General features: G+C 34.4%; 3 protein-coding genes across 5 annotated transcripts in view; all 3 read right to left on the bottom strand.

Annotated features, from left to right (window-relative positions):
• Positions 1–6055, bottom strand: part of LOC103482495 (sialic acid-binding Ig-like lectin 10) — a 28176-nt gene extending 22121 nt beyond the window's left edge. Inside the window, exons 1-10 of the mRNA XM_081602016.1 lie at positions 5668–6055; positions 4393–4521; positions 3818–4204; positions 3039–3338; positions 2719–2964; positions 2269–2273; positions 1309–1714; positions 989–1234; positions 802–889; positions 694–724 (exon numbers count right to left, since the gene is read on the bottom strand). Coding sequence (XP_081458142.1) covers positions 694–724; positions 802–889; positions 989–1234; positions 1309–1714; positions 2269–2273; positions 2719–2964; positions 3039–3338; positions 3818–4204; positions 4393–4477 — 1794 coding nt within the window. The 5' untranslated portion in view covers positions 4478–4521; positions 5668–6055. The remainder of the gene's footprint in view (positions 1–693; positions 725–801; positions 890–988; positions 1235–1308; positions 1715–2268; positions 2274–2718; positions 2965–3038; positions 3339–3817; positions 4205–4392; positions 4522–5667) is intronic.
• Positions 6056–6983: 928 nt separating this feature from the next.
• LOC103482496 (B-cell receptor CD22-like) lies at positions 6984–24409 on the bottom strand. Of its 3 annotated transcripts, none has more exons than XM_081601681.1 (8): positions 23742–24405; positions 23509–23591; positions 22929–23315; positions 22186–22485; positions 11775–12032; positions 11589–11673; positions 9545–9584; positions 6984–9445 (listed from the first exon to the last, which is right to left on the bottom strand). In XM_081601681.1, exons 2-8 carry the CDS (start codon positions 23570–23572, stop codon positions 9170–9172), a joined length of 1410 nt encoding a protein of 469 aa, XP_081457807.1. In that variant the 5' UTR covers positions 23573–23591; positions 23742–24405; the 3' UTR covers positions 6984–9169. The 3 variants fall into 3 exon arrangements, with proteins under 3 accessions (XP_081457807.1, XP_081457806.1, XP_081457808.1); XM_081601680.1 differs by having other exon boundaries at positions 23826–24404; XM_081601682.1 differs by lacking the exons at positions 6984–9445; positions 9545–9584; positions 11589–11673; positions 11775–12032 and adding exons at positions 20618–20896; positions 21450–21480; positions 21558–21645; positions 21854–22111 and having other exon boundaries at positions 23826–24409.
• Positions 16007–18656, bottom strand: LOC145549486 (myeloid cell surface antigen CD33-like). The gene is made up of 4 exons (XM_081602001.1): positions 18588–18656; positions 18203–18283; positions 17627–18013; positions 16007–16314 (listed from the first exon to the last, which is right to left on the bottom strand). Exons 2-4 carry the CDS (start codon positions 18273–18275, stop codon positions 16007–16009), a joined length of 768 nt encoding a protein of 255 aa, XP_081458127.1. The 5' UTR covers positions 18276–18283; positions 18588–18656.
• Positions 24410–24653: the final 244 nt, after the last annotated feature.

Below are 24653 nucleotides of genomic sequence, written 5' to 3'. Positions count from 1 at the left end.
AAGCATTACTATTTAGTCGATAAGTACTACATTGTGTTGCAGAAAAAAGTATCAAGAAATAATAAGTGATTTCTAAAGCACAATGAATGGAGATGTGATGGACTGGTGATGCGTCCAAAGTGAATCCAGACCTCCAATTATTGGTCTTTGCAGAATAAAAGAAAGCTTCTTGAAACACAAACATTAATTATTGGACACAGAAACTGGGAAGATAGAAATAAATCCTCTCTGAAAGATACCTTGACGTCTTCTTGGTCTCCTTGAGGCTCATGATGCTGTAGTTTCCATCACATTGTTGACATAGGTTGGTTCTTCTGGTTCCTGTGCAGAGAAATAAAAAATTTATTTTACAGTAAATGTACTTGAGCTCAAACTGTTTCAAAGGAGATGAAGGTTTGTCTCTTTGTGTTCAGGCTCACTGGATTCCAAACTAAAAGTACAAAATACTAGATTTGTCCTTTAAGTAATTGTTAAGTATTATATCTATGCAGAATATTTACCATTTATGGTAAAGAACATGAGCTGTTGATAAGGACACTGGATTCTTACCTAAACCAATTCTAAAATCATTCGACATAAAATAAAACTTTGTCTTCTGAATAAAGTTTTATTTGTTCAGGCAATGTGTTGCAATTTACAAATTTCAACACACTGTTTATGTTATGATGCAAACAATAAACTCAGATAGTTTACCTTCTTTGGTTTCTTGGAGAATCTGAACCAGCTGAAAGAACAAAAACTATTTAAACACCAACATCTAACAGCAGCTGCAAAGTATCAACTCATAGAAGAGAATCTCACCACTCAAAGCTGATGATGCTAATGCAGAGCAAAACAATACCCAGGATCTTCAATATATTCAGGATCTCGAATTTAGATGATCGATCATCTGTAACAAGAAAACAAATTAAGTAAATCTTCTGCTTCTGATGCAGATCTACGTTTCTAGAATCAGAAATGATTTGAAACTAGTGGTAACAACATTTACCTTTAATACTGACACAGATCCTTGATGATGTTTCATTTCCCAGATCATTTTTGCCCACACAGTAAAACTCTCCTTCCTCAGTGACACTGAAACTGTAATTTTGTATTTCAGACACTTTTATGCCATTCTTGAACCAGTTGAATCTGGGTGGAGGTTTGGCTCTGCTGGAGCAGCTCAGCTCCACCCAGCTACCTGCTGACACCAAACCTGATGGACTGATGGATGCTGAGGTGTTTCTAGGAGCATCTGAGGAAAATCAGACACATGAACTTTATTGATCAGAAACAGCTGAACCATGACCTGCTGATAGGATCACTTACATGAAACATTGAGAGTCACATCTGTCTCTGCTGTCTTGTCTCCTCCAATCACAGGATATCTGGCAGAACATGTGATGTTGTATCCATCATGTGTGTCTGACAGAGTGATGTTCTTCTGGATTTTAGTTGTAAAGGTTCCATCTGTGTTTTTCTCTGTTTGACTGAGAGAGTCTTGTTGGAGATTCCAGGTGAGTTCAGGAGGTGAGTTTGGACAGGGAGTGAAAGCTGAGCAGGTTACAGTGACAGACTGATGCTCCTTCAGGTCAGAGGGAACATTAATGCTGGGACTCAGAGGAGAATCTGGGACATAAAATTTGACACATATTATTAGTGTGAGGAAGAACCAGTTTACATAAACATCAAGTATAGTTTTAAAATGTGAATGTTTTACATCGTTAATGTTAGACTATGTTAACCTTTGAAAAAACATATTTCATATCAGTTCAATATTATGATCCTGATGAAACACCAAATTGCATCAAAAATCCAACGTTTTTCCCCCGAATAGCTGTGTTTCCATTACAAATGTGCAAAAGACATATTAAACATTCAGTTAATGTCAAAACAACGCAAGTCCATAATCGCAGTGTTTTTATTTTGGAGTTTTGTGAAATACACTCATTTGAACATAGCCATAACCTCTATCATGATCTCTTCCTTGTTTTTAAAGCCTCATTATGACTTAACAGCTCAGTCTTTTACTCCTCTAACTATAAATAATTCATTTGGAAATGATTTGACATATTCTTGGCTGCACATACAAAATTTATAGTTTAGAAAAAGTTATTTTATTTTTGTCAGTACTGCATTAAACTATTTTGATTTGAAACTTGCTTCACTGTGAACAATAACACCATGTTTCTGACAGGATTACACTTTGACAGTTGCAGGATAGATCATCAAACATCCTTATTTATGTCCTCAGAGCTGAAACTTTCAGTCTGCTTAATAAAACTTTACCACAGCTGAGCAAATGACAAACATTGATCTTTAACATACATCACAATATAATTTAAAAATGGATAAAGAAGACTGGGATGGTGCTCATGGATTGGTCTTTACATGTTCTAGACTAAAATCTACCATTTTTGATAAGAACACTGGTAAAATATGACTTGTTAGATTTTGAAAACAGAGTTGTTTATGGCAAAACCATCTAAAAATAATTAGATTTATTAGTGGATCAAAAGAAAACTGTGTTAAATTTTAAACTGTGCTTTATAAATAAAGCACAGATTAAAACCATTAAACCTGGGAAAAAAGAGCACATTATAGGTAATAGATAATAAAAATCCCAAATATGGGGTCAAGCAGATTCTGATCAGTATGTGCTCACAAGTAACTGCTTCTGATGCAGATCTACGTTTCTAGAATCAGAAATGATTTGCAACTAGAAGCAACAACATTTACCTTTAATACTGACACAGATCCTTGATGATGTTTCATTTCCCAGATCGTTTTTGCCCACACAGTAAAACTCTCCTTCCTCAGTGACACTGAAGCTGTACTTTTGTTTTTCAGACACTTTTATGCCATTCCTGAACCAGGTGAATCTGGGTGAAGGTTTGGCTCTGCTGGAGCAGCTCAGCTCCACCCAGCTACCTGCTGACACCAAACCTGATGGACTGATGGATGCTGAGGTGTTTCTAGGAGCATCTGAGGAAAATCAGACACATGAACTTTATTGATCAGAAACAGCTGAACCATGACCTGCTGATAGGATCACTTACATGAAACACTGAGAGTCACTTCTGTCTCTGCTGTCTTGTTTCCTCCAATCACAGGATATCTGGCAGAACATGTGATGTTGTATCCATCATGTGTGTCTGACAGAGTGATGTTCTCCTGGATTTTAGTTGTAAAGGTTCCATCTGTGTTTTTCTCTGTTTGTCTGAGAGAGTCTTGTTGGAGATTCCAGGTGAGTTCAGGAGGTGAGTTTGGACAGGGAGTGAAAGCTGAGCAGGTTACAGTGACAGACTGATGCTCCTTCAGGTCAGAGGGAACATTAATGCTGGGACTCCAAGGAGAATCTATAATTTCACATCAGATAGATAATGATCTCAGTCTTCATAAAAGTACTAAACAGTAGTTAAAATAGTTTTCAATAAGATTAATTCATTTCAGAATAAGAAATGTCCAAACACTATTTTCCTCAAATTCAACCAAGGGTTCTTAAATTGGATCCCCTGGCATTTATAATGCGTACATAAACAAAATTGAACAAAAGGAAAAAAGAGAAAGCTTATTTTACTACTGATATATTAAATCTTTCAATAATAGTATTTTTGGGTTCCAATCTTAACTACATTATTTGTAGTTAAGATTGGAATTTCTTTGTAAGTTTTACAAAGAAATTAAAGCAAACTTTTACACACTAAACTGAAATATTGTTTAGTAACATTTTTTGAAAGACCTGGAACATTCTGAGGAGGACTCTGTGTTTTTGTTGTACTATTCACCAGAGCAGCAATTATATTAATATTATATATTAAACCAAAATTGTTCTTACCTTTAACTGTTACTTGAAGAGGATCAGCACAAGCTGTTGCTCTAAATGCATTGTTTTCAATTCTGAAGAAATATTTGTCTGTGAGACTTGTTGTTAGATTGGGAAACATAGTGGTGCAGTTTTTCTCTTTCAGGTTTCCAGTGATATTCAGTGAATATTTGTTAACTGAGCCGCTGCTGTTGAAAATAACGACCTCTGGATATAAATAGTGTTGTGTGTCACCTTTCATCCAAACTCCATAGATAGTTTTATTGCTGTTATACTTAACATTCTCTGTCTCATAGCTACATGGGATTTGCAAACAAGTTCCAGTCAGAGCTTCCATATTATTTGGTGTAGTGATGTTGAGAGCTGGTGTTTGACCATAACAGTAATCAGCCAAATCACCTGTAAAAACAGAATAAAAATGATCATAATCTGAAACAAAAACTAACTGTAGAGAAAAATCATAATCCAAAAAACTCCAGTTCAGTTTTATGTTACATGTGAAGGCTTTAAACAAAACCTGGATGAAACATTTCTGACTACAAATTATTCATGTGTTTGCTCCAAATGAATGAGATCAAACATCTCACCAGGAAGAAAGAAGACACTCAGTAGCATGTTGACGATCAGCAGGTTCTCAGTCAGAGCCGCCATCAGAGTCTGATAGACTTTCATCTGTCAAATTTCTCCAAGTCAAGGAATATGTTTAAACCATCTGGCTGTAAGAAAATCCCGTTTGTTTAAAAGCATATGTTGTGTGAAATCAAGCACAATCATTTTGTTCCTCTTCTAAAAGAGGATCACATTTTTGGATGACAATTTATTTTCACGCAAAAATTTAATTGTCTGAATTAACATGGAGCACAGAAAAGAAGAAGCATTGCAGTTAGTTTTCCGTCAGCCCTCTTTTCAATTGTAAAGAGAAAAAGAAGAAGAACATGAAAAGAAGAAGGCTTTTATTCAATGCCTTTATTTGAAACAGGCGGATGTATGTCTCCCTCTGAAGCCATCATGGCTTGATAGAGAACAAAGTGCATAAAGATAATGAGTAGAAATTTGCATTGCTTCCTTTTGCATCTCTACACAACAATTTCTACTGTGCACAATCTTATGCGTTGTGTGCAGATACATATTTGAAAAAAATTGATTTATATTTCTGCACACCAATCTACAGGATAAGAAAAAGAAGACACTCAGTCATTGACAGATTTGAAGCTGATTTCAAATCTTTGTATCTTATGTGTGATGTCATTTGTAACTGATGATAATAAAATAAATGAAAATATGAAGATAATATTAACAAGGTGTGGTTGTGATTGTAATATCCAACACAAAGGCATTTAGGTTTAAAATGACTTGAAACAAAACTATATTTTAAAGTTAAAAACCAGAATATGTTTCACTTTACATGACATATACAAAGATATGCATTATTTGTTTACTCTGTCAACACATCTTAACAAAATTAAACAAAACCAGAAATGTCTTTAAAAATGTCTGGCCTTAATTAAATTAAGGTTAATCAAATCTTAATTTGATTAATTGTAACAAGCTAACTCAGTTATTTAACACCCCACTTGGTTTGAGTGTTCATATATCAACAATGCTGATTGTCAGCATTGTCACAGACAGAGCTGCCATCAGACTCTCTGGACAAATAGGTCAGAGAATTACAGCTTACTATCTGTGTTTCAACTTTTGAAAATAATTTGAAGATAAAATTCAAAAAGAAACCCACAGTGTGAACGAATTTGAAAATGTTTTCAGAGCAAGAAGCCATGTAGTTTTTTGACTCCACATCATAAATAAATAAACACAAGCATTCTCTCATCTGAATCAGAAGCCAAAAATGTTCAAGCATTTACCTTTCAATCAAATAATGTGGAAGTTTCGTCTGATGAGCTGCTGATCCATGGGCAAACTTCTCTGTTTTAAAAAATAACATTGTGTCAAAGACAATGGCTGTATTTATACTTTCTTCATCAAAAGAGGATGTAGCTTTGTTTATAATTTGATTGTCAGATCATCCATTAGCAACTGGAAATGCACATTGATACAATGAAAAAAGAAAACAGATGCTCCACCTTAAAAATAAAATCTGAGGTTTGCTGTTGCAAATAATCAAATAAAGTGTGTCCAAATAAAAATATTAAGTCCAGTTGTCATGTTAAACAAACATAAATAAATTAAGCCTGACAAACTTAATCTGATTATTTGCAACAAGCTAACTCAGTCATTTAACGTGGAGCTCCATTCCCTTTTTTTCAGTTCATTTCTCAACGTGTCTTGAAAACAGCTTGAATATTTAGACACAGGAGATTTCTTCAGTCTGAGATCGATGCAAATGAGCTTTGTTTGGTTTCTGGTCTTAGTGTCTGTCACCTGATTTATATGTCGGGATGATTTTTGCAGTTTTCCTCTTGTATGGAAATGTACCAGTTGGATGACAGGCTGCAGATGTATTGTCACCACCTGTAGCCAAAACTACCAAACTATAGTTTATATTATATAATACCTTTTATTTTTACATTTATTAATGTAATAAATAAGTGATATTTATCACTTCTATTTCTTTCACTCTTGTGAGAAACTTTGAATGCAGATTTGAATGTCTCATTCAGTGCTTCAGCTGCAGTAAGATCTGAGATTTTTTTTTTCTGCCAAATTATTTTTTATGCTCTCAGTAACCATCATTGTTTGTATAATACTACAGCAAGTAAGTCTGGAGTTATTTTGAATACCATCATTTAATATGTTCTCAAAATTACTAATGTTATTTTATTTCTCCAATAGTGTGCTATAGTATTCTTGTTTAGCTATATTTATATTTTCAGCTTTTATTTTTTTAATCTTTTAAGATATGTCTGCATGGAGTGTTAATTTTTTTTTTCACAGTCCCTTCATAATCCACACAGCTATTATAGCATTTATGATTAAACTTTTTCATTGGACAGTTGTCATATAATGCTTTGAAATTGTTCAGAAAATTATTATATGCATTATCAATGCCATCTTTCTATAGTACTGATTTCAAATATTTCTTTAGATAATTAACCAATAATTACATAGATTATTCAGTTCTCAATCTTTCATGTAGAAATAACTGCAAACAACAAAAACATTTAGCTGATCACTAATATCATTAATTAATTATCCACATATTGCCTTGCTTACAAAAAGATTTTGACATGCTTATTGCCTTCTATTTTTGTTTCTTTTACATGAAAACAGCAAAGTCTTTGAACAGGAGTGAGTAAAACCTTTTATCGCTACTGTACCAAATGGATCAGAATAAACCCATCCAGACTTTCTCTGTACCTGCTTCACCTGGTTGACTTCACCAGATGGCTGTAATCTACAAGAAAGGCGACAAAAAGCTAAGATGCATCATGGACAGGTCACCATAGGCACAGAAACAAGTAGCTACACACACGCATGCACACACACCCACACACACTCTCTTAAGCAGAATTCAGTGTTGCTGGTTATTCTGCAATAGCTGTTGGACCTTGTTGCTGTGAGCAGCAAAATCCGACGTCGAGTTTTGCTAACCCTAACTAGCTTGTCTGTGAGCTTCACAGCAGGTTCAGCTGTTCTCTTTTATAGTTTTCTGATAATGTAGATCAAAATTGTTCTCGTTTGTTTCATCAGTTTTGGTGTGATTGGTTCTTCCTGTGGGTTGAAAATTAAGGAACCTTCCCTCTTTATTTCACGAATTATGGAACTGTTTCTTTACTTCCACAAAAAATTTTTAACAATTATTTATTAGAAGACTGTATAGATTTATCAGTAAACATCAACTCTCTATGAGAGTCGATATGGACTTAGGTCACAAAGAACAACAGCAATAATATTAGAAGAAATCAGCAGCTTGTTGGACAAAAAGATATTTATTCATTTCAAAAAAGTTTTTGATACAGTTTACCATGAAATATTATTCAAGAACTTGGAGTGCTTTAGTATAAGAGGAGTAGTTCTACATTTAATGAAAAGCTCAACAAAAGGCAGCAATTTGGGCAAATGAAGTGATGACTTACTGTCATCATGCTTGGACATTGTTTATGGTGGCCTACAGGGGTCAGTATTGAGACCAACACTGTTTATCTTCAGTACAATATCTGATTTATGTGAGGATTCAAAAATGCTTCATTTAGTTCTGTTTGATGCATTTTTTTTTTACAAAACAATTCCCAACAATTCTTTGCATAAATCCATTCAAAGTCATGTAAACTGAAAAAAGGGGTTTATTATGAATACGTTTTAAAAATAAAAAAAAATGAAATTTTTGTGGTTTGGGAGTTGGTAAAAGGTAATAGAGAATTCAAAATTATAGATAATGTGAATGTGGAAAAAATTACTGAGATTACACTTTTGGGAATTTTTATTGAATAAAATATCTGCTGAAAACCTCACAGAAAATATTTATAATCTAAATTAGACGTTCTCAGCAATACTAAACATTTTCTGAATTGCCCTGCGCTTTTTATTCTATGCTCCTTATTTTGCTATATTTAAGTTACTGTGTTGAAGTTTGAGGCAACGCTTTGACCGTTACATCCAAATCAAGAAATAGCCATCAGAATGGTTCACAAAGTTTCTCTGACCAAACTCATTTTCTATTCATCATTTCTTGTCTTCACTCACTGCCAGATAGAATTTCAAATATGATAGCTGATGTGTGAAGCTAAATTTGTTAGTGCATAATATTCAAAAGTATTTGACTGATAGACTGGGGATACGGTAATGTGTGTACATGGTCTAAATTTTGACTTTGAAGCACTTTTGACTCAGAAGGCGCAGAGGAAAAAGATTATTTGTGTTAACCATAAATCAGGTGAAGGACTGTGATTAAACAAATTCTACTTCTTCATGCTCCTTTTCAGACATATTCCTTAAAAAATGTGGAGTATTTGTGTCTGTGTGGGTGTTTATTTTTACAACATATAATGAGTATTTCTTGTCTATATAACTTGTTAATTTGTATTTAAGTTGCATTAATCTTATAAACATATAAGATGTATTCAAACAGAGGAATACAGTATGTAAGCATTAGCTATGATCCTGGTGGAATACATCACATAATTCATTCATTCATTCATTCATTCATCTTGCATCATTGAAAAGCATTTAATTAAAAGTGACAAAAAGGATCAACAGATTGAGAACTATAAAATACTTCTTCTAACTTTTAAAGTAGTTCACAACCTCACACCTTCATATCTCTCGGACCTCCTTCACATTGTCACATCCACCTTAAGACATGAATCTGTTGACATGAATCAACAGATTCATGTCTTAAGGTTTGACATGAATTAACTGATTATGTAAGAAGCTAAAACTCAGTGTTTCATATTTAACAAGGAAACATTATTTTTTCTTCACTTTTGCGTAGAGACTCTCTGGACTCTCTGGACCCTCTGGACCCTCTAGACTCTCTGGACTCTCTGGGGTCTGTGTTGAGGAGTTTTCCTCCGTTGACCCTTTGACCTGAGCGTACACCGTCTCCTGCTCTTCACTGTTCTGCACTGGCAGAGAGGAAGCTTCAGGTTTCTTTTTGATGAAGCTAATTTCCCCATAATTAACTTCCCCTTCTGTTTTGCTGGCTTCTGACATCTGAGCATCAGCATCAAAGCCTGTTTGACTCTGTGGGGAAAAAATAAAATGTGTGTTATTCATGTTCATGTGGTCATAAACATGACAGCTCACTGCAGAGCTGCATGCAGAAGATGAACGTTTCCTCACCTCAGTCTGTTGTAGATTTGAATGTTTGGACTTAAAACACCTGGAAGACATTAGATTGCAGAAGATTTATACTGTGTTTCAGGTGATTAACAGAAAGAATCAAGAGAGTCAGGACTTTATGTGAAGCAAACATTAGAAGATAAACATCAGTTTAATCACATCAGATTAAATCCTGGTCAAGTTCAGCAATAATTGAAAGACAAACAAGAGGAAATTTCCAGGGATAAAGTTTCAGGTGTAAACAAAATGGATATCAATGGTTTAATATCTACTAAATATGACTAAAACAAAGTTACTTTTTCTTTATTGTATTAATTTGACACCACTTTGGTTATAAATTTTTAATATCAGAAATAATTTGTCTAGATAACCAACACGATAATAACCATGGCAACACAGAAAATGACACAAGTCCCCTGAAGCGAAGTATTTTTCCACAAATTGTCGGTGAACATTCTTCACTTTTAAATGACATTGTTTGAATTTTGATTTAATTATCTCTTGAAATTGACCTTTTCTTGTTCCCAAAACTTGTCCAACATCGATAGACAGATTAATTAGAGTTTACTGTAGAAATTGTATTTTTATATGCCAAATGCTGTTTATTATTTACACTGCTACCATCACAAAACATTTAATAGTCGGTGTTAATTCCAGAATTACAGAAAACTAAAACATTTGTGCTTTTCTCTCAGTTCAGGAGAGCAGTGTATTTGAACAAAAGTTTGACTAGAGAGTGGAAAACATAAACTAAGGCAAAAAAAATGATAGCTTGTTCAACTTAACTCTTCTGAGAACCTTTAAAATCAGAAACATGACAATGAGGAATAAAATGTAAAACTATCACTCCACTGAATCACAAAACAGCCAAAAACACAAAAAATCTATGAATCTTCATTAAGCTGCTAAAGACAACAAAAAGAAAACTGTTTCTGTGGAATCATAATGTGACTAAAAACCTAATCATTTCATTTCACTCTGCATATAACCACGAAAAACTGCATCTGTTTTTCAAGCCAAACAATCCCTTTTATTCATTTCGCTGAAGGGAAAAACTAAGATTATTTTTTGTTGTTGTTTATATTTTAATTTGCAACAGAAAGTGCATGGTTCAAAATGCAAAGGCATGTAAAACTATAATCTTTACATAAGATTAGTAAGAGTGCGCTTTTTAAACACACCATTACTGTTTTGAACAAAATGGTATCTTAATTTAGGAATATTTCATCTCCGAAATATTCGCCGTCTCCGTCCTTCTCTCACTCCGCTTTCCACTGCTGTTCTGGTCCACAGTTTGGTCACATCTCGTTTAGACTATTGTAATTCTCTACTTTTTGGTCTGCTACAGAAAACTCTGCATAAATTACAATTGGTTCAAAATTCAGCTGCTTGTATCATTACACAGACCCCTTTAATTCATCACATCACACCTATTTTACAACAGCTCCATTGGCTTCCAATCACATCAACTATAAAATACTTCTTCTAACTTTTAAAGTAGTTTACAACCTCACACCTTCATATCTCTCGGACCTCCTTCACATTGCCACACCCACCCGTTCCCTCAGATCCTCTTCTTCTGTCCATCTCACTGTTCCCCCTGTCCGTCTTGTCACTATGGGGAGCAGAGCATTCAGCCACTCTGCTCCCAAACTCTGGAGCTCACTCCCACCTGATCTCCAGAACATTGAGTCTTTGCAATATTTTAAGTCCAAACTCAAAACCCATTTGTTTGAACTAGCATACAACCTTTAATTATCTTTGTACCGTCTTATAAATCTTGTTTGTGTTTTTATGTTTTTTATTACCGGTATGTATTTTATAATTTGCTTGTTTTTATGTCAAGGTGACCTTGGGTGTCCAGAAAGGCGCATACAAATAAAATGTATTATTATTATTATTATTATTATTATTATTATTATTATTATTATTATTATTATTATTATTATTATTATTATTATTATTATTATTATTATTATTATTATTATTATTATTATTATTATTATTAATTGTGTAACATTTTAATTTTAATTGTGATACTCACCAAAACGACCCACCAAGGCAAACAATAACGAGGACGGCCACAGATATTCCCACTGCGATTCCCACTGTGTCAAAGTGTCTGTTGTCTTTTTGACAAGCAAATAAAAGTCACAAATAAATTAATAGCTTATGTAAGAAGTGTAATTTTGAACATGTAGGTAAGATTCAGTGGAGCTAAAACATTTACCGTTAATACTGACAAAGATCACAGGTGATTTTTGTTGACCCAGATAATTTGTAGCCACACAGTGAAACTCTCCTCCCTCAGTAGCATTGAAGTTGTAAAAATGTCCCACAGATACATTAGTGGCTCCATCTGTGTTGTTCTTGAACCAGGTGAATCTGGGTGGAGGTTTGGCTCTGCTGGAGCAGCTCAGCTCCACCCAGCTACCTGCTGGCACCAAACCTGATGGACTGATGGATGCTGAGGTGTTTCTAGGAGCATCTGAGGAAAATGAGACACATGAACTTTATTGATCAGAAACAGCTGAACCATGACCTGCTGATAGGATCACTTACAAGAAACATTGAGAGTCACTTCTGTCTCTGCTGTCTTGTTTCCTCCAATCACAGGATATCTGGCAGAACATGTGATGTTGTATCCATCATGCATGTCTGACAGAGTGATGATCTTCTGGATTTTAGTTGTTCCATCTGTGTTTTCCTCTGTTTGTCTGAGAGAGTCTTGTTGGAGATTCCAGGTGAGTTCAGGAGGTGAGTTTGGACAGGGACTGAAAGCTGAGCAGGTTACAGTGACAGACTGATGCTCCTTCAGGTCAGAGGGAACATTAATGCTGGGACTCCAAGGAGAATCTGGGTCATAAAATTTGACACATATTATTAGTGTGAGGAAGAACCAGTTTACATAAACATCAAGTATAGTTTTAAAATGTGAATGTTTTCCATCATTAATGTTAGACTATGTTAACCATTGAAAAAAACATTTCGTATCAGTTCAATATTATGATCCTGATGAAAAACCAAATTACGTCTAAAATCCAGGCATTTACCCCGAATAGCTGCGTTTCCATTACAAATGTGCGAAAAACATTTCAACATTCAGTTGATGTCGAAACAACACAAGTCCATAATGGCGGTGTTTTCATTTTGGAGTTTTGTGAAACACACTAATTTTAATATAGCCATAACCTCTACCATGATCTCTTCTTTGTTTTTAAAGCCTCATTATGACTTAACAGCTCAGTCTTTTACTCCTCTAACTATAAATAATTTATTTGGAAATTATTTGACATATTCTTGGCTGCACATGCAAAATTTAAAGTTTAGATAAAGTTATTCTCTTTTTGTCAATACAAAATTAATGTATTTAGATTTGAAACTTGCTTCACTGTGAACAATAACACCATGTTTCTGACAGGATTACACTTTGACAGTTGCAGGATAGATCATCAAACATCCTTATTTATGTCATCAGAGCTGAAACTTTCAGTCTGTTTAATAAAACTTTACCACAGCTGAGCAAATGACAAACATTGATCTTTAACATACATCACAATATGATTTAACATAATTTGAAATTACGCTAGCTGGAGATGGGCACCAGCGCCCCTCCCAACCCCACTGAGGGTCAAGGGTGTAAGAAAATGGATGGATGGATGGATGGATGGATGGATGGATGGATGGATGGATGGATGGATGGATGGATGGATGGATGGATGGATGGATGGATGGATGGATGGATGGATGGATGGATGGATGGATGGATGGATGGATAACTTGAAATGGATAAAGAAGACCTGCATTGTGCTTATGGATTTGTCTCGACCTCTTCTAGATTAAAATCCACCATTTTTGATAACAACAGTGGTCAAATATCAATTGTAATGGCAAAACCATCTAAAAATGATTTTGTTTGTGGATCAGAGGAAAAACTGCATTAAATTTAAACTTGTGCTCTCAATGCTTGCTTTTCAAATAATTGCAGGTGTAAGTTGGAAAACCATTGAACCTTGGAAAAATATATCACATTATAGGTAATAGATAATAAAAATCCCACTGATGGGACTGAACAGATTCTGATCAGTTGGTGCTCACATCATTATAATAACTGCTTCTGATGTTATTGATCTACGTTTCTAATGTCAGACGCTTTAAGAATCAGAAATGATTTGAAGAGAGAAGCAACAACATTTACCTTTAATACTGACACAGATCCTTGATGATGTTTCATTTCCCAGATCATTTTTCCCCACACAGTAAAACTCTCCTTCCTCAGTGACACTGAAACTGTAATTTTGTATTTCAGACACTTTTATGCCATTCCTGAACCAGGTGAATCTGGGTGGAGGTTTGGCTCTGCTGGAGCAGCTCAGCTCCACCCAGCTACCTGCTGACACCAAACCTGATGGACTGATGGATGCTGAGGTGTCTCTAGGAGCATCTGAGGAAAATGAGACACATGAACTTTATTGATCAGAAACAGCTGAACCATGACCTGCTGATAGGATCACTTACATGAAACACTGAGAGTCACTTCTGTCTCTGCTGTCTTGTTTCCTCCAATCACAGGATATCTGGCAGAACATGTGATGTTGTATCCATCATGCATGTCTGACAGAGTGATGATCTCCTGGATTTTAGTTGTTCCATCTGTGTTTTCCTCTGTTTGTCTGAGAGAGTCTTGTTGGAGATTCCAGGTGAGTTCAGGAGGTGAGTTTGGACAGGGAGTGAAAGCTGAGCAGGTTACAGTGACAGACTGATGCTCCTTCAGGTCAGAGGGAACATTAATGCTGGGACTCCAAGGAGAATCTGGGTCATAAAATTTGACACATATTATTAGTGTGAGGAAGAACCAGTTTACATAAACATCAAGTATAGTTTTAAAATGTGAATGTTTTACATCATTAATGTTAGACTATGTTAACCATTGAAAAAAACATTTCGTATCAGTTCAATATTATGATCCTGATGAAACACCAAATTGTGTCTAAAATCCAAGCATTTACCCCGAATAGCTTCGTTTCCATTAAAAATGTGCGAAAAACATTTCATCATTCAGTTGATGTCGAAACAACACAAGTCCATAATGGCAGTGTTTTCATTTTGGAGTTTTGTGAAACACACTAATTTTAATATAGCCATAACCTCTACCATGATCTCTTCTTTGTTTTTAAAGCCTCATTATGACTTAACAGCTCAGTCTTTTACTCCTCTAACTATAAATAATTTATTTGGAAATTATTTGACATATTCTTGGCTGCACATGCAAAATTTAAAGTTTAGATAAAGTTATTCTCTTTTTGTCAATACAAAATTAATGTATTTAGATTTGAAACTTGCTTCACTGTGAACAATAACACCATGTTTCTGACAGGATTACACTTTGACAGTTGCAGGATTGATCATCAAACATCCTTATTTATGTCATCAGAGCTGAAACTTTCAGTCTGTTTAATAAAACTTTACCACAGCTGAGCAAATGACAAACATTGATCTTTAACATACATCACAATATGATTTAACATAATTTGAAATTACGCTAGCTGGAGATGGGCACCAGCGCCCCTCCCAACCCCACTGAGGGTCAAGGGTGTAAGAAAATGGATGGATGGATGGATGGATGGATGGATGGATGGATGGATGGATGGATGGATGGATGGATGGATGGATGGATGGATGGATGGATGGATGGATGGATGGATGGATGGATGGATGGATGGATGGATAATTTGAAATGGATAAAGAAGACCTGCATTGTGCTTATGGATTTGTCTCGACCTCTTCTAGATTAAAATCCACCATTTTTGATAACAACAGTGATCAAATATCAATTGTAATGGCAAAACCATCTAAAAATGATTTTGTTTGTGGATCAGAGGAAAAACTGCATTAAATTTAAACTTGTGCTCTCAATGCTTGCTTTTCAAATAATTGCAGGTGTAAGTTGGAAAACCATTGAACCTTGGAAAAATATATCACATTATAGGTAATAGATAATAAAAATCCCACTGATGGGACTGAACAGATTCTGATCAGTTGGTGCTCACATCATTATAATAACTGCTTCTGATGTTATTGATCTACGTTTCTAATGTCAGACGCTTTAAGAATCAGAAATGATTTGAAGAGAGAAGCAACAACATTTACCTTTAATACTGACACAGATCCTTGATGATGTTTCATTTCCCAGATCATTTTTCCCCACACAGTAAAACTCTCCTTCCTCAGTGACACTGAAACTGTAATTTTGTATTTCAGACACTTTTATGCCATTCCTGAACCAGGTGAATCTGGGTGGAGGTTTGGCTCTGCTGGAGCAGCTCAGCTCCACCCAGCTACCTGCTGACACCAAACCTGATGGACTGATGGATGCTGAGGTGTCTCTAGGAGCATCTGAGGAAAATGAGACACATGAACTTTATTGATCAGAAACAGCTGATCCATAACCTGCTGATAGGATCACTTACAAGAAACACTGAGAGTCACTTCTGTCTCTGCTGTCTTGTTTCCTCCAATCACAGGATATCTGGCAGAACATGTGATGTTGTATCCATCATGTGTGTCTGACAGAGTGATGATCTCCTGAATTTTAGTTGTAAAGGTTCCATCTGTGTTTTCCTCTGTTTGTCTGAGAGAGACTTGTTGGAGATTCCAGGTGAGTTCAGGTTTTGAGTTTGGACAGGGAGTGAAAGCTGAGCAGGTTACAGTGACAGACTGATGCTCCTTCAGGTCAGAGGGAACATTAATGCTGGGACTCCAAGGAGAATCTGGGAGTTAAATTAGACACATTGTAGAAAGCAGAGCACACATTCATTTTTCAAACTAAAAAGTTGTTGAATGTGCTCCAAAACAGTTCAGTTGTTCCAAGCAAAAGAACTATGACATCTGTATCTGCAACACACTTAGTCAATATTTCTTAAAGTTAACTGATACTTTCTGGCCTTACATTAATGAAATAATAAATATTTGGAGCATATCTTAATATATTTTCAGAAAGAGCTTAACCCTCCTGTTATGTTGTGGGTCAAATTGATCTGTTTTAAAGTTTAAAAATTTTTTAAATAGTTGGAAGTATATTTTTGCATGAAACTTAGTCTATTTATCTTAATAGGTACACTCTACATATAAATTGAAAAGTGTCCAATTTACACATTTGCAACCCCCCCGCCCCCTGGGTCTATATATTACATAGATACTGTTCGAGTCAGTCAAGTTGAAGGTTAAAATAAGATTAAAAAATCTCCTATTCTACATGCTTTCTTGCAGCTATGAGACATATTTCTTCACACACTATACACATACATGCACACTTCTCCCTACTCTCTTTACTTCACTAGGAAACTGCCAGAAAGCAGGTGTTCATGCAACTTTTGACAGGAACCTTTTCTGTTGCTGTGTACAAACTCGACCCACACTGACACTCAGAGGAAGTGGGGAGAAACATAAATACTCTGCATGACTCATTTGTCTTGATTTTAATCAGCGAGTCAGTTTGACCCTGGACAGTGTACGTGTCTCAAGTTCAATTATAAATATCACCCACTGAAAAAAAAATCCAAATGTAATATTTTAAAAAATTACAAAAGATCAGTTTCAAGGAAATTATTATTTTTTTGTGTGTAGGTTTTTTTCAGTGGACATAAAAAATGTAAATACAATTTTTTATGTCCAAATGAGTTAATGAGTAAGTTGTCGTCAATGATCCTTTATTTGTGAGAAATAAAAGACACATCATTGCACAAATATTGATTGAAATGGTTAGTATTGGAGATAATAATCAGATACAAAAATGTTTTGGAGGAATTTTTTTGATTTCTGACATTATTGCATGATAAAACACTTCATGGGCCAAATTGACCCACAAACATTGTTGCTGACCTCAGAAACGAACATAACAGGACGGTAAATGTAAACATTCAAATGCCACTAACTAATGAATTAAGGATAAAACTTATCAGCCCTTCTTGCAGAGGCTGTAAAAACATATTGTGGCAGAATGCTGTAAAAGTTACAATTAAAAAAATAATAATAATAATAGTTTTATATATATATAAAACTATATGATGAACATTTTCTTACCTCTAACTGTTATGTGAAGAGGATCAGCACAAGCTGTTGCCTTATAGACACCGTTCTCAACTCTAAAGTAATATTTGTCTGCATGACTTGTTTGTAGATCAGGAAACATAGTGGTGCAGTTTTTCTCTTTCAGGTTTCCAGTGATGTTCAGTGAATATTTGTTAGGTGACCCACTGCTGTTGAAAATAATAATGCTTGGATTGTCCCCAAAATTTACACCACCTTTCATCCAAACTCCATAGATAGTTTTACTGCTGTCATAGTCAGGATGTTTTGTCTCATAGGTACATGGGATTTGCAAACAAGATCCATTCAGAGCTTCCATGTTATTTGGTGTAGTGATCCTGAAGTCTGGTGTTAGACCACCACAGTTATTAGCCAAAGCACCTGAAAACCAGATCAATAATGAACATAAAGATCAAATTCTGCCTGCAGAGAAAGTTCATGATCTATAAACTTCAGTTCAGCTGCAGCACATCTGTCATGTGGAGACCATAGACAACATGATCAAATATTTTAGACTTGAAGTGATTTATATGAACTCTACCAATGAAAGGAAGTGAATAAAAATCTCACCTGGAAGAAAGAAGACACTCAGTAACATGTTGACTGTCAGCATGTTCTCAGTCAGACTCTGATAGACCTTCATCTGTCAAACTGGAGAATTGTTTCAGAAACAGAAACATTTCAGTTTCTAATCAAAGTCATTTTTGGATAAAGTTTGCATCGTCTTTGTCAGGGAATTAAAAGTGATTTACTAGAAAGTAGACAGGAACATACACTTCCTACTGTGTTAGAAGACAATCACATTCAATCACATCTTTATGTATAAGTTACATAACATCCAAAATAGAGTAAAATAATGACACTAAATTCAATTATTTTAATGACAAGAAGCTAGTTTTCTGTTTTAAAAGTTGCAAAATATGTAAACTTCATAAAATGTTCTTACCTGGTCAACCACCAGCTGTATAAAGGCTGTAAATTTCAGCCGATGAGCAAAGATCTAAAAGCACCTGCTTTAGTCCATGTATGAAACCCTGTAACCTTGTTCATTCTTCCTCTTTTATAAAAGAGGATGTTGGGTACAGAATTTGCTTTTATGGTATGATTAACTGATTATATCCATTAACTACCTCACTGATGTCCACTACGTGTAGAATAACAGTTTGTAGATAAGGGATTTTATGAAGAGTAGATTATTTTTAGTTTTCACAAGTTTAGTTATTTACAGTGTTTATTAAGAAATATGTTTTAAAAAATGTTTACAGTCACGTAAAACATAATTGACATCTTCCTTCCGTCGTTTTTCTTTATCTAGCTACGTAATACAATAATTTAAAAAACTTAAGATTTTAATTGTTTGGCAATCAACAAGCAATGTTGATTTACTGCTTAAAAACTAATGGAAAATAACCAGAGCTTAATGATGGTCCTGCAGATGAGAAAGATTAATACTGTAATGATCCACTGAGTTTATGTTTCACTTTGTAGTTGTTGGGTTTTCTTTTTGCTTGTTTTTGTTGTTTTTCAGAGTTTCTTTGTTGTTTATCTGTCATCACATCTTTCCATAATTCACTTCATTTCTCTCTGGGTATTATTCTTATTCCTTTCCATTTAGTGTTTTAGTTTATTGCTGTGATCTTTTCAGTGTTGTTTTCCTCTTGATGTGGAGTTTCTTTGAGTCTCATTGTGTTAATTATCAGCAGTAACAGAACAACTGATCAACTTATTTGATGTTCATTTGCTTTATGATTATAGTGATGACAAAATTGAATATTTATGTTTGTTTCACAATTGATTGCAGTATGATATGTTTTATGATTTAAAACACTTTGAACTGTCTTGCTGCTGAAATGTCTTTTGCAAGTCAACTTAACTTGATTCCTGTCTCTCCTTTAGTTTCCCTGTTGTTTTCTGCCACAGCTGTTCTTCATCACCTCTGATTAGTTCCTTATTTTCCACCTCTGCCTAAGTATTTAAGCTGTTTGTTTTTTTTGTTCACTGTCAGATTCTTCCATCATGCCTCATTTTGACAACATTGTATATTTGTTAATATGCACTATCCCATTTGAATAACTAAAATCAATTAAATCAATCATGACTCTATCTCTTACCAGCTTCACCAGACAATTAAGCACCAATGATCAATTTTATTTATTGTTTCAAATAATCTTTACAGAAAGTGATAAAGCTAACGAATTACATCTTAGGTGCAAATAAAAAAGAAGAAGAAAGAAAACACATGGAAAAAACACCAAAAATACAAAAAGAAAACATATACAGCAAGAACAAAAACAAGAAGCGTTCAGAACTACGCACAACCAATTCTGATACCTGTCACGGATCAGTGATGAAAGCTTTATGTCCTGTTACACAAGATCACTAAACTTCATTCTGCATGTATTACATCAGCACCTTCATGAAAGCAAGATTAAGAAATCATCCTGTGTCCACACCTGTTAGCTATTGCTGTAACTGCAACGACACTTTGTACAACATCCGACACTGAAATTTCCGTTCAGGGAAATATGAGAATTAAAAACCTTAGGCAAAGAGTAAAGCTTTCCAACCTCAGATTATGGAATATATCACATTTAATGCCTTTTGCTGACAGCAAAAACATCTAGTGCAATTGTTAAAACTAACTTTTAAAAACAATCCACTTCTATTCATACGCAGAAATTTTACATTCAGCCGGATTTCTGCTTCACTCGTACAACCTCTTTATTTTGTAACAATTTTAGATCTCTTTTATAACTCAGTGATCCACCAAAGGATTAATATTTACTTCATTAGCATCACACTTAATTGCAAAAAAAATAAAAAAAATAAATATATATATATATATATATATATATATATATATATATATATATATATATATATATATATATATATATATATATATATATATATATATATATATAGCAAGAAATAATAATAATAATAATAATAATGATAATAATAATAATAATAATAATAATAATAATAATAATAATAATAATAATAATAATAATAATAATAAGGGATTTTTAAACCAAAATAAATGATGGACTGGTGACACGTTCAGGGTGTTCACCAACTGGCCTTCGCAGATAGGAATAAGCTTCTTGAAACACAAATATTAATTATTGAACAGAGAAATTAGATCTATAGAAATAGTAAATCCTCTCTCTGTCAGAGGCCTTGACGTCTTCCTGGTCTCCTTGAGGCTCATGATGCTTTAGTTTCCATCACATTGTTGACATAGGTTGGTTCTTCCGTTTCCTGTGGACAGAAAAAACAAGCAGTGTTTTGCTTCCCTGCAGTAAATTTAATTGAGCTCAAACTGTTTCAGAGGTAATAAATGTTGGTCTCTTTATTTTCAGTCTGCTTGGATTCCCAACTAAAAGCACAAGATACTATATTTGACCATGTAGTTTTGTGGTAATCATCTGAAATTTGGTTGTGAGTTTGATTCCAGCTTTCTTTCATCATATGTTGAAATGTCTTTGGGTAAAATTGAACCCTAAGTTACCTAATGATCCTGTGCATCAATGTATGGATGTGTTTGAGGGAATGTAACTCATTGTAGACTCTAATTTTAGAAGTTAAATTACTAAATCTATGCAGAATATTTGCCATTTATGGTAAAGAACAAGAGCTGTTGACACTGGGTTATTATTTCTAAAATCTATTTAACATAAAACGAAAGTGTTTTATGTTAAATAAAACACTTTCGTTTTATTTAACATAAACCTAACGTATATTTTAGATGGTGCCTGAACATTTTTTGTATTTTTTTGTGTTAGGATGCAAACAATAAACTCAGTTATTTTACCTTCTTTGGTTTCTTGGAGAATCTGAACCAGCTGAAAGAACAAAAACTATTTAAACACCAACATCTAACAGCAGCTGCAAAGTATCAACTCATAGAAGAGAATCTCACCACTCAAAGCTGATGATGCTAATGCAGAGCAAAACAATACCCAGGATCTTCAATATACGAAGGATCTTGAATTCAGATGATTGATCATCTGTAACAAGAAAGTATATTCAGTAAATTCTCAAAATTGTTACTGTAAAAAAAATATCATTCAATGCTTTGATATTTAAAATGTGGTTTGTGAACCAATTTCTGAACTAATTAGTTAAGACAACAAAATGTGAAATCTGAAACACAAAACAAATGGAATCATCCTAAAAGAAAAAACATGACCAGATGAGTGCAAGTTAATGTGGTACCTTTAATAGCGACAAGAATCACAGGTGATTTTTGTTGACCCAGATGATTTGTAGCCACACAGTAAAACTCTCCTCTCTCAGTAAAATTGAAGTCATAAATCGGCCCCACAGATACTTTAATGTCTCCATTTTTGCTGTTTTTGAACCAGGTGAATCTGGGTGGAGGTTTGGCTCTGCTGGAGCAGCTCAGCTCCACCCAGCTACCTGCTGACACCAAACCTGATGGACTCATGGATGCTGAGGTGTTTCTAGGAGCATCTGAGGAAAATGAGACACATGAACTTTATTGATCAGAAACAGCTGAACCATGACCTGCTGATAGGATCACTTACATGAAACACTGAGAGTCACTTCTGTCTCTGCTGTCTTGTCTCCTCCAATCACAGCATATCTGGCAGAACATGTGATGTTGTATCCATCATGTGTGTCTGACAGAGTGATGATCTCCTGGATTTTAGTTGTAAAGGTTCCATCTGTGTTTTCCTCTGTTTGACTGAGAGAGTCTTGTTGGAGATTCCAGGTGAGTTCAGGAGGTGAGTTTGGACAGGGAGTGAAAGCTGAGCAGGTTACAGTGACAGACTGATGCTCCTTCAGGTCAGAGGGAACATTAATGCTGGGGCTCCAAGGAGAATCTGGGGTTTCACATCAGATAGATATTTTAGACTTCCAGTGTTCAGAAAATGACTAAACAGTTGTTAAAAAAAAAAGAAATATCCAATCACTGTTTTCCTCAACTTCAACCAAAAGATCTTAAAATGGATCCACTAGCATTTATCATAAATAAAACTGAAGACAAAATATATTTTTTATAAATTTTTAATCCATAATTATTAATTAATGTTGCTTGTAACAAACATAATTATATTCTTTGTCTAGTAGCCGTACTTAAGAATATTTTAAAAGAAATAAAAGTGAACCTTCAAACAACACAAAGCTGAAAAAGCATGTTCTAACATTAAAATAAAATACTGAGGAAGATCAAGTCTTCTTATTGTACTGAACCAAAATTTTGAACATTCATCAGAGCAGCAATTATATTAATGTTATTTTACATTAAAAGAAAAGAAAATCTTACCTTGAACTGTTATTTGAAGAGGATCAGTACAAGCTGTTGCTCTAAATGGATAGTTTTCAATTCTGAATAAATATTTGTCTGCATGACGTGTTGCTAGATTAGGAAACAGAGTGGTGCAGTTTTTCTCTTTCAGGTTTCCAATTATTTCCAGTTGAAAGGTGTTAACTGAGCCGCTGCTGTTGAAAATAACGACCTCTGGATATAAATAGTGTTGTGTGTCACCTTTCATCCAAACTCCATAGATAGTTTTATTGCTGTTATACTTAACATTCTCTGTCTCATAGCTACATGGGATTTGCAAACAAGTTCCAGTCAGAGCTTCCATATTATTTGGTGTAGTGATGTTGAGAGCTGGTGTTTGACCATAACAGTAATCAGCCAAATCACCTGTAAAACAGAATAAAAATTAACATAATCTGAAGCAAAATCTGCCTGTAAAGAAAATTCATAATCCAAAAAACTCCAGTTCAGTTTTATGTTACATGTGAAGCCTTTGAACAAAATCAGGATCAGACATTTCTGACTACAAATTATTCATGTGTTTGCTCCAAATAGAAGAGAGAGAGAACAAACATCTCACCAGGAAGAAAAAAGACACTCAGTAACATGTTGACGATCAGCGTGGTCTCAGTCAGAACCGCCATCAGAGTTTTGTCTCTAAAACTGGAGAAAATTTCAGAAATAATTACAAGTCTTTTATTTTATTTTTTATGTTTTCAAAGAAAGTCTATTTTAGATCAAGTTTGTATCATGTTTGTCAATGAATTAATGCTGCCTTTTATAAAGTATAAAATAAAGAATAACTTAGCTTACCTACAGTAGAAGTGGAAGTCGACTCAAATAGAAACATGCCACAAAGTCAAATTAAAAGTCACAGTAATGTAAAGATGTTCTTACCCAAACGATATAAAAGTAAAGCAATGACACAAAATTGCTCCAAACCAGGGAATGTGTAAATATCATCTACTGAAAAGAAAATCATGCAGACTCTTCTGTGCCGATGTCTTGGGCTTTTTTGTGTGTTTTTTGTTTTTTGTTCCTCTTCTAAAAGAGGATGTCGGGGGATTTTTGTGTGATTCTCACTGCACTGTAAAAAGAATTTAGCTAACTTAATTGACTTGTTTAAATTGGTAACAAGTAATTCAATTAAGTTGATCCAACTCAATTTGCTACGTTTTTTTTTAACTGAATTCATTAAGTGTGATTAAAATGACAAATTTAAGTCAGTCTTACTCAAATCCTTTAGTTTACTTCAAACAAATAAGGAAACTAGTAAACAATCTCTTCTTTACCGGGACTTTTTGACTCAGGCAGCCTTTATTTGAGAGTACTTATTAAGGATTGTGGGTAATGACAGAGAGGGAAGACATGCAGGTTCGATTCCGGCCTGATGACCTTTGCTGCATGTCTTCCCTCCTTCTCTTATTTACTAAGCTGCACAAACTATTTTCTTCTTTCAGTGTACATTGAACTCAGTTGTTTCAAAGAAAGTCAAAATTACAAGTTCCTCTAAGTTAATTAAGTTCATTTAAGTTAGTTGGATTTGTAACTTTTAAGTTAATTGAACAGGAAAAAAAGTAAGTTGTCATCAGTAAACCAAATTAATAAAGTGAGATTAATGTCAATCAATCCATAAAATGGACAACAACCCAAAATACGCTTTAGAGTTTATTACATGAGCACAGAAAAGAAGAAGCATTGCAGTTTGTGTTCTGTCACTCATAA

This window comes from Poecilia reticulata, chromosome 20 (genome assembly GCF_904066995.2).
Source record: "Poecilia reticulata chromosome 20, P_reticulata-male-v2, whole genome shotgun sequence".
Taxonomy (NCBI): domain Eukaryota; kingdom Metazoa; phylum Chordata; class Actinopteri; order Cyprinodontiformes; family Poeciliidae; genus Poecilia; species Poecilia reticulata.
The sequence above is the reverse complement of the archived record's forward strand: the minus strand, read 5'-3'. Positions and strand labels throughout refer to the sequence as shown.

What these genes read in the sequence shown, in the direction of transcription:
- LOC145549486 (XM_081602001.1), bottom strand. Translation starts at nt 18,275, where the DNA reads ATGAAGGTCTATCAGAGTCTGACTGAGAACATGCTGACAGTCAACATG. An exon ending in GAGTGTCTTCTTTCTTCCAG is followed by an intron (nt 18,014 to 18,202) that starts GTGAGATTTTTA and finishes TCTGGTTTTCAG; the next exon opens with GTGCTTTGGCTAATAACTGT. An exon ending in TCTTCACATAACAGTTAGAG is followed by an intron (nt 16,315 to 17,626) that starts GTAAGAAAATGT and finishes TTTAACTCCCAG; the next exon opens with ATTCTCCTTGGAGTCCCAGC.
- LOC103482496 (XM_081601681.1), bottom strand. Translation starts at nt 23,572, where the DNA reads ATGGCGGTTCTGACTGAGACCACGCTGATCGTCAACATGTTACTGAGT. An exon ending in GAGTGTCTTTTTTCTTCCTG is followed by an intron (nt 23,316 to 23,508) that starts GTGAGATGTTTG and finishes TCTGTTTTACAG; the next exon opens with GTGATTTGGCTGATTACTGT. An exon ending in CAAATCTACAACAGACTGAG is followed by an intron (nt 9,446 to 9,544) that starts GTGAGGAAACGT and finishes TTTTCCCCACAG; the next exon opens with AGTCAAACAGGCTTTGATGC.